Below are 10256 nucleotides of genomic sequence, written 5' to 3' on the forward strand. Positions count from 1 at the left end.
TTTCAAGAACCGAAAAGTTGTTATAAGTCCTTTTCTTGATTCCAGTCATTCTCCCTTGCTTTTGAGCTTCTCTAGTCATGATTGTTTTGTAGGCAACACATTGAGCTGCTTTGTGACCGAAGTTATGGCAAGAAAAGCATTGGCCATTAAAGAAACTTCTGCGATAATCAGATCTATCATCCAACCGATTGTAGCTTCTATTCATTCTTGGAGCAAATTGGGAAGATTTTACCTGTGGCTGATTGTAGCTTCTGTTTGTCCTTAAGGCAGTTTGTCCCCGAATTTCTTGATGGTCTTTATTTGTTCTTGAGGTAAACTGTCCCTGATTCACCTGATGACTCTTATTTGGCCTTTGCTCGCTTCTCCTTGCTGCATCAAGATAACTTTTAGAGGTAGAGGCTTGAGATGTTTCTCCATTATATCCAAGACTTGTCTTGATCAGAGGAGATCGCTGCACATTGATAATCTCATCCAAGGTTTCAGATCCTTTAACAAACTTAAGATTAATTGCTTTGGTTTTCTCAATCTCCTTTCTAAGACAAACAATCTCACATTCCAATTTTTCAAGATGTTCTTCCTTTTCAGCTAGTTGACATTGTAGAGAATCAATAATAGCACTCTTCTCTTCTAAATGAACTTTGAGATCTTTCATTTCTTCATAAAAGCCTTCTACATCTATAGTATCCATGTAGTCATCATCTTCAAAAGCCATTAAAAGTTTATATCTATTACCTTGTTCATCTTCATCACTATTTGAAAATCCATCACTATCTTCATGAGTGTAGTAGCTTTTCTTCTTTTCATATTGTCTCTTGTTCCATTTAACAGGTTCCTTTCCCTTGTCATTCTTATCTTTGTGAGGACATTTGGCAGCATAATGACCTACTCTTCCACAAGCAAAGCATTTAAAAGGTAACTTACCTCTGAACCTTCCAGAACCCCTTTGAAGATTTCTGACGAAATTTGATTCCTCTTCTTCATCTTCTGGCAGGTGACTTGCTTCATAATAATCTTCTTTGCCTGAAGCCTTGAAGGCAGCTTCTCTTCTGTCTGATGGACCTCCCTTTCTCATTTCATAAGCGGTTAGAATTCCGTGAAGCTGAGACATGGTAAGAATTTGCAAATTTTCCTTTTCTTCTATGGCAGACACTTTAGATTCAAACTTGGGGGACAAAGATCTTAGAATCTTTTCAACCACAATAGCCTCTTTTATTTCTTCACCCAAGTTTTGCATGCAATTGACAATCTCATCTACCCTAAGGAAGTAGTTAGCCACACTTTCATCATTATACATTCTGAGAGTTTCATACTTAATCCTGAGAGTTTGAAGTTTAGCACGCTTTACCTGATCGTCTCCTTCATAGCTCGTGACCATTTTATCCCATATTTCCTTTGCAGATTTATAGTGCATTACCTTCATGAATTCTGATTGAGAGATGCATCCCAATAGAGTATTGACTGCTTTCGCATTTGTTTCATATTTCTTTTTCTCGGCTGGATCTGTAGGAGTAGCTGAAGGAAAAGTGTAGCCTGTCTCTACGATGTTCCAAACTTCTGTACCAAGAGATTGAAGATATGCAGTAACTCTTACCTTCCAATAATTGAAGTTTGTCCCATCAAAAACCGGTGGCCTGATTGATGCTTCTTTCTCGTAGTTGCTCATGATGAACGATCTACCTTCAAGCGGTCAAGCTTCTCTGAAGGACCTGCTCTGATACCAATTGTTGGAAATAATACTGAGAGGGGGGGTGAATCAGTATTATCAGAACTATAAAACTTTTTCAATGCTCAGAAACATATACGCTACTTTAGTTAAGTGAACCAGCGTGTACACGCAACTGTGTCTAAGGAAAACAGCGTATAACCAGAAATCTTATAATTCAGTCAGTTTATCTTCAGTTAAGTGCATAAGGACATTATTCACCATATTAAGAGTAAACAGATGCAGTAGAACAGATCACACAAAAACCACACACATGAACACCATGATATAAGGTGGAAACCCAATGTGGGTGAAAACCACCTGCTGTAAGTCGTCTCTATCTTTCTTTAATATGAAACTTCAGTTTACAATCTTTTTGTACTGGTGCAGCCTTATACCAGTACGCAGGCTACAACCTGCAGAAGGCTACAACCTTCTCTCGTTCTCCAAACTTCCTTGGAAGGGAGCTCCAACCCCCTTTGCTCTTGTACTAGCCAAGATACTAGTACGTAGGTGCTGGCCTACAATCTTCTTTCTTTCAGGTACCACCTTTCATACATTTTCAGACTGGATATTCCTGAAGCACAACATTACAATCTGAAGACCACAATTCATTCAACTTTCACAACAGATCATTGAGGCACAAAACATCCAATACTAGCATCATTAATCACTGAAACACTGAAACCCTGTCAAACACCAGTTACCAGAACACAGAGCAGACTACAGAACTCTGCAATAACAGTCAGACCCAACTATAACCCAAAAATCAAGCTCCAAAAGATATACGCTACTTCAATGAGAGAAACCCGCGTATACACGCTCTTTTACCGAAGCCAACCTGCGTACAGATCTAAAAATAAATTCTCTCAACTTGCAGCTGTACCAAACATCAGTTAGACCCAGAACATAACATTGCATCAGTATGCAGATCTAGAAATACGCATAATCAACTATGTCATAATAGTGCATTTCAAATCATTAGATCCCGATCTATCCTTAGATCTAGTCTTCCATCAACCGAAGTGATCTCTCCTTAGCTTAGATCAAGCAACCCAGAACCTGCATACCAGATCTCTTTCTTTATCAGATATTCAAGCCTTTTTCAAAAGATGATTTGCCTAATGATCTTCTCCTCCTTATATAGCCTTAGGCCTTGCTCAATACCAAGGGCCAAACCATAGAAATCCAATACCATCAACTTAGAAACTAGGGATCAACACGTCTGTCGAGATACTTTGGTCCAAATACATAGGCTCAAGTACCGAGGACTAACTACCATGGACCAAAGGGAAGCTTCCCGACATATACGCCCTTTTCTGTTCATATATCTGCGTGCATACGCGCCTCCGTATATATATAACCTGCGTATACGTGACTTAGTATGCATATAGACTGCGTGTATACGCAACTTGGACTTGATTAACCTGCGTATATGAGATTTCTCTTCATTCTGTAGTCTGAACGGAGATCTGTCATCAAAGAGAGTTGCCATCAAGGACAACACCTGTATCAAAGCGCCACACCTGTGCCAAAATGCCAACAATACTTATATTAATAAAACAAGGTTGAGATTCTCTGCATGTTTATCCTGTTTAATTTTCAGTTGCAAATTGTATTTCCATTTTTTCCATTAAGTTTGTGGTTTAATTTGTGTTTTGTTTATGGAGTTGATGACTAAATTTTTTGAAAAAAAAATCCTGCTAAATTTATATTTGGAACATTACAATGGCATAGTTGCATGTTAAGTTGCTAAAGAATCTAGGATCTGGGTGATCCGTGGGATTAGTGCATGGCGTAAATGTTTGCAGAGCCGGATGTTGAAGCTGGAGGATGAGTTATCTAGAGTCCGGTGGATCTGTGTCTAGCAAGAGTGCACACTTGCATACACATTGGATTTGTCTGATGGACTGAATATTACCTAGAAGTGTGGAAAGACACAAAGGTTGTTGGTGCTATGGGACTCGTGAAGGGAGACAAGGTGGAGGAAGTCGCGATGGACAAAGTAACCATGTGCATGATGTGGGCTCCATAGTATGTCTTGTGAAGAAGGAGATTCGAGATCCAGGTGATCTAGGAAGTGTGGGGAAATATTGTATTATGGGAAAAGTTGTGCACCTTAGATTTTCCTTCGATGCTAGATATATTAAGTATAGATGTGCAAAGCACCACGAGGTTGGGTTTGGTGGGACCTATGATCCTGAGTCTACATGGACCCCACGTGGCAGTGTGACATTGATGTAGTGCCATGTGATTGGCTGGACTTTGAACAAGCATATCTTTCAATCCAAAAATCAAATAGAGGTAAAGTTTATATCGACAAAAAGCCCTAGACAAGTTGTATATATTGGTGATATCAGAAATCATTTTTGCATGTTTTGGAGCAAGAGTTTTATAACCTCATCTTCACATTGAGGCGATAGTGGTCGAGTTAGTAAAAAATAACACCTCTCACAACTTGAGAAGTCGAAGGGAATGAGAGAGTGTGTTATAGTTATGTGATAATTTAATTCATATCCAATTAGTCATAATATTTTATCCTTCTGATTACAGAGAGTTTAAAAACTTATTACACATTTGGTTAAGCATTTCATGATCTACATTTATTGAAATATGTAAATTCCGCGTATAAATTCAAGAGTCGTGAAATGCTGTTATTTCCGAATGTGATACCATTTCATGCAACCAGTTCTCTTGAACATACAGATAACTACTCTACCATCCTTTGGAATATCAATAACCATATTGTCGATTAATCTAATGCATGCTTTGAGGGTAGCGTTTTAAGCAATTACTTAAAGCAGCAAATGGGATTTATCCTTTAAAATTGTCAAAGTTCAGTGAAATATCTATGGTTGAAATTACACCATGGATCATCCACTAATCTGTGTTTTCCGACAATATTGTCTTAATTGATTACTTAATTGAGTTTTTAGCTTGATTTGCACAAGGTCAAATACGAAATATTTTACTATTGAAGTACCGATGAATGAAAATAAAAGGTCAGCTTTAATGATTAAGTAGTTATTGTGACAAGGGTTTTGAAGGGGACAGGTGGCCTAAGATGTCATCAATTACTCCCTACCAACGAGTAATTTTGTCCTCAGCAGGTGTGCTCTCCTAGTCGCTTTGACGATCTATTAACAAGTTCAGACATTCTTATTATGGAAAGCAAGAGTGTTAATAAATTAAGAAGGTATAATGATGATAATTAACAATTTGAATGATGATGGTAATTAACAATTTGAATAATTACACTAAAACCTTTGTAAATCCCATATATTGAAAACATTTTCTCTGGTCAAACTGGAAAAAGAAAGGAGGAGGGAAGGCAAGGTGACATATGGCCTGCCACACTAGACACTTCTTCTCTTAACCATTGAACAAACTAATTCAACTGCATCAATCTCGGAGTTTCTTTCTAGTATTACCATTCAAGGTGGTAAGCTCACAAATCACATCCAACAACACTGGAGATGTAGACATTCACTGTTATATAGGCTGAAGGTGAACAGATCTATGCATTGTTATCTGTACTAAGTTGGTTTCTGTGTCCACTCAAAAATTCTCTGAGGTCACACAGAAACTCAAATTTTAGTTCCTTCCTTCTGTTCAGTTTCTGCTATGACCATGGGGAAACAGAAAGACAAGGAATTTGTGGTACCTGAATTTATTTCAAGCTGCATGGAGGCTAAAATTCTTATGAAGACAATTCTTGTGATGGCTTCTTTGCTTATAGCAGGCCACTTTATGCCATTTGGTAGACACAATTTCTTCTCCTATAAATATCTGGCACCAGCATTTCCCCACCAAGATTCAAATCCAAGTGCATACCGTTTTGAAGTCAGAACTACAGAACTGAAGGACATGGCCAAGGCAAGCAGAATTCATAATACCAGCAGAGGTGCTGAACTTCATGTGAAAGAAGATCCGAATAAGAGGGTTTTTCTTCCTTATGGGAATGCTGCATACTTGTTTATCCAAATGGGGGCATACAGAGGAGGTGCAAACACCTTCGCTGTAATTGGGCTTGCTTCCAAGCCTCTCCATGTTTACGGTAACCCACGATTTGAATGTGAATGGATCCCCAAGAATTCATCCTCTGGTAGATTGAAGGGAAAGGTCGAGAAAATGCTCCCAGATTGGGGCTATGGCCGAGTTTACACAGTCGTGGTTGTCAACTGCACATTTTCTCAGAATGTTGGCACAGATGGCCATGGTGGAGAGCTCATTCTTCACGCACATCACTGCAACGAGTCTGGGAAACCAGAGAAGATCGTTGCTCTGAAAGAAGAAGAAGGTGCCTACAATGGCTCTGTTTTCAGCCAGGCTCCTCCCTATGATTATCTCTATTGTGGTTCCCCGTTGTTCGGTGACCTGAGTCCTAAGAGAGTGAGAGAATGGATGGCTTATCATGCCAAGTTCTTCGGCCCTCGATCGCATTTCGTTTTTTACAATGCGGGTGGGGTTCATCCTCAAGTTAGAAAGGTGATGGAGCCATGGATTCAAGCTGGTCGTGTGACATTGCAAGACATAACAGAGCAAGAAAAGTTTGATGGGTATTACCATAATCAGTTCCTCATTGTAAATGATTGTTTGCACAGATACAAATTCATGGCGAATTGGACATTTTTCTTCGATATAGATGAATATATCTATGTTCCTCCGGGGAATGCTCTCCAATCTGTGCTGAATGAGTTCTCAGATTATACACAGTTCACCATTGAGCAATATACCATGTCTGGCAATCTCTGCTTGGAGTATAATCTGCTTAACGAGTTGGCTAACAATACCCATTCCAGGTAAGGCTGAGCATTTTTATTTTTATGGTAGATTTTAGGAATATTCCAAAATCTGAGGTCAATTGTATTTCACTTTGACAGTTCGCAGCAAATTCCAGAATATCCTGAAAATCGGCTATCAACCCTATTTTTCAATTAATTTTGGATTTGTAATTCAGTATGATAATTTTGATTTAAAATTTTTGGTGAACAGGGAATGGGGATTTGAGAAGCTAGTATTCAGGGATGTGAAGACAGGAATATGGAGGGATCGCAAGTATGCAGCGCAGGCCAGGAATATGTACGCGACTGGAGTTCACATGTCTGAGAATTTGATGGGGAAAACAAGCCACAAGACAGAGGGTAAAATAAGATACTACCATTATCATAACACCATATCTACCAGAGAAGAGCCGTGCAGGGAATGGGTGAAGCAATCGATGATACACAACGTGACTTGGGTGGGAGGCACTCCTTATGTATACGATGGCACCATGAAAGCTCTGGCAACATCCATTAAACAGTTCGAGAAAGATATGATCGGATCCCAGCTTGAATCTACTCCTGTGTGAACGTTAGCCAGCTCTTTCTAAAATTATTCAGGTGTTATAACCCAGAGTTCCTGTGTCAAAAACAAAAGTCTGATCACACTTTGCAATCAAAAATCCACACCAAAAACGAAAATTAAAAGGAATAAGATGCCATGGGCATTGAAAAACCATCGTTACTTGGTTTACAGTCGGAAATGTTTGATGTAGAAGTACGTAGCAGTAAATATTTTAAAAAATCACTCTTAATCTCTTATGTCGTCTACATGCCGAAATAGTGCGAGAGACTAGATTTGTTTTTGCAGAAGATAGAGTTCCGAGATGTCAATGGATGTAATCGTTCTCTGGTTGAGATATACCTTGTAATAAAATTTCTATATTTTGCAAAATGGATAACAAAAATTTTTAACTAAGATTTTTTTCATTTTTTCAATCAAAATTCAATGGTAAGTAGAAAATGACCAAGAAATTTTAGTATTCAATAAAATTTTCAAATACACAAAAAAATTCGTTGTTGGTCTTATGGGAAAAACAAATATGTAGTTATGATTTAAAAAAACATAAAATCCAATTGCAAGCATTTAAGCTAAAATTATGACTTCAATCGACCTTGATTTGAAATGAGAAACTTTAACGAGCCTAAGTTGTTGAGTGGCACGTCCTTGTTTAGGCAACTTCCTATCAGGATTGCAGCACTTCTTTTAGTACTTGTCTTGCGAAGTTTAGTTTGAACACTAACATTATAGTTTAGTAATTTTTATTATATGTAATAGTTTAAAAGGTTAAAAAAAAAATTAAAAAATGGTAGTCTAGGCATGAATATATTTGTTTTTATTTATCTGAAAAAGTTTTCAAAATTAGCGATTTTGTTTATTTTATTGATTACAACAGTTTAAAGATATTAAAAAGATAACAGTTGTATATTTTATTATTAGTATAGAGTAGTGATTTTGTTTATTATATAGATTATCATAATTTAGAGATATTATGAAGATAATAATTATATATTTTATCAGTATAGATTTATTTTAACTTTTGATTTATGAAGTATACGTATCAAATTTCTTGATGTACAAATTTGTTGAAATGTAAAATTTGAAAAAAAATTGCAACTCAAGATATTTGATACATCTAGCTCAAGTTAGGATGGATCTACCCTAGTTATATATATATAGATATATAGATATATATATATATATATATATATATATATATATATAGACACACACACACGCACCCAAAACTCCAAACTCCATGTTCAATATGAAAATAATTACATATATGTTTCAGTTTTTTAGTAACACCTAGATAAAAAGTTTCAACAATATATCTTTGTGAAATTGTAATATTTTATTGCTTGAATTGTATTTTTGAGTGCATAATTGTATTCAATTCCTTGAAAATTGAGGGTTAAGAAGGATCTAATTTATTTTTTTAGTGAATATTTTGTTTTTATTTTAAAAGGGATATTTTTCAACTCCAAATTGAACATGGAAGGAATTACACATCCCCATCATAAGAGATTGTAAAATGAATATATTGACTAATTCATATTTTTAAGACTAAAATAGATATTAAACTAATATATGATAATTATAATATTGTATTTTTTATATGTTGTGGGAACCATTGGAAATGCTCTTCTAAAGTTAGAGTTTGGTTATACTGCAAACCCTTTCTTGCACTTGAAGAATAATGGAGCCCCAGTAGGGATACATATAATATTTGGACACTATCACTATTTTCAAATTTGATTACATTCATAAGTGCTCACGTGAGGAAGGGCGCATGCCCCTCCTACAAAAAAGTTGTGATTGGGGAAAATCATTCACATACTACTGGAGAGGGAGGATATAGAGCACCAAATGGAGGAGAAGAATCATGGGACACTAAGATTCTAGGAGTGCAATGGAAAACCTGATTCAAGATTTGATGCCTGCCTAAAGCAACAACCAACCCCAAATATGAGGTTCAACTCACTAACCTAAAAATATATAGACAATATATGAAATACCACACCTTTATTTGCACTTTTATTGGTATATGGCCTTCAGAGATAGATTTGGTAAGATGGATCTACAAAAAATGGCAACCGAAAGGTCAAATTAATTTGGAATTGACAGCAAAAGGCTTCTTTACGATTATCTTTACAAGCTTGGAAGACAAGGCCAAAGTGTTTGAAATTGGCCCCTACTTCTATAATAATGCTAGTCTATTTATGTGGTTTTGGGGGGAATGTTATAACCCTGAAAAGGAGTGATTCTTAGCAACCTTGGTATGGGTGAGACTTTTTTCTCTACCCAAAGAATTTTGGGATCCATTGATGGTTTACAAAAGAATTTATTTGGTTTCAACAACATTTGTAGTTGTTTCCTTCTCTCAAGCTTCATTTTCAATATCAAGAAAAAATAGTGGGTCAATCTTAAAAATTTCAAGGAAAGGATAATGTGAACTCATTCTACTATCCACTTGAGGAAACCATATAAAATCATAGTGGATCTATCAATAGCTTACATGGAGAAGAAGATGTGACTCAGTTAAAGGAATGCTAGGTTCCCATGATATATGCAATCATACTCAACTAGGCCACTATCTTGTCAGCTTTCATGGTTTAAGCTATCTTCAAGGCCAAACATATGGCCTCAAGCATGCACCCTACATTATTCATGTCTTCTTACCTACTTGAAACTACTTGCATGGTTAATTGTTTCATAAGGATGGGTTGGTAGTGGTAGCTAACTAAAGCTCCCATCCATATATATTGTTACAACTTATGGGAGAATCACTATAGAATCTATTACACACAAATGCGTGAGTAATTCATGGATTGTATGTACATGACAATCATTTGTGAGAATACAAAAGCTATGTTAGATAATTCCATGTAGGAAACTAGTGTAGGTGACTTATATGTTACTAATAGGGGAATGTGCTTCATACTTTTTAGAGCCACCAAAGCTCCCCATTTTCTAGCCAAATTTATCCTTAACAAACTGGCCTTGTAGGAATCAGCGTATAAAACATTTTTATATTGAGTCGGAGCTTCCTTTTCTCATGAAAAATCATATTTATGGCTCTTGCTTCTCTTCCATTTCACAGTTTATGGTTTCAAAAGTGTCGAGGAAGTAGTTGTGGAGGTCGAAGTCTTGATCACCTTCCGTTTTGGAGAGGAAAGGTTTATGAGCCATGAAGCCTTAGACATAGTCAATATCTCTAGTGCCACAC

At 36.7% G+C, this 10256-nt stretch overlaps 1 protein-coding gene across 1 annotated transcript; it reads left to right on the forward strand.

Moving 5' to 3' along the window:
* Positions 1 to 5476: 5476 nt before the first annotated feature.
* Positions 5477 to 7219, forward strand: LOC149234661 (galactan beta-1,4-galactosyltransferase GALS1-like). Its single transcript, XM_089461221.1, has 2 exons — positions 5477 to 6504; positions 6698 to 7219. The coding sequence occupies exons 1-2, from the start codon at positions 5570 to 5572 to the stop codon at positions 7053 to 7055; spliced, it is 1293 nt and encodes a 430-aa protein (XP_089317347.1). The 5' UTR covers positions 5477 to 5569; the 3' UTR covers positions 7056 to 7219.
* The last annotated feature ends 3037 nt before the right edge of the window (positions 7220 to 10256 follow it).

This window comes from Pinus tabuliformis, chromosome 8, assembly GCF_031772625.1.
Source record: "Pinus tabuliformis cultivar Carrire ecotype Pingquan chromosome 8, CPIR1, whole genome shotgun sequence".
In the NCBI taxonomy this organism is placed as follows: domain Eukaryota; kingdom Viridiplantae; phylum Streptophyta; class Pinopsida; order Pinales; family Pinaceae; genus Pinus; species Pinus tabuliformis.

Coding starts and splice junctions, on each gene's coding strand:
- LOC149234661 (XM_089461221.1), top strand. CDS start 5,570: ATGGCCAAGGCAAGCAGAATTCATAATACCAGCAGAGGTGCTGAACTT. Junction 6,505..6,697: donor GCTAACAATACCCATTCCAG/GTAAGGCTGAGC, acceptor TTTGGTGAACAG/GGAATGGGGATTTGAGAAGC.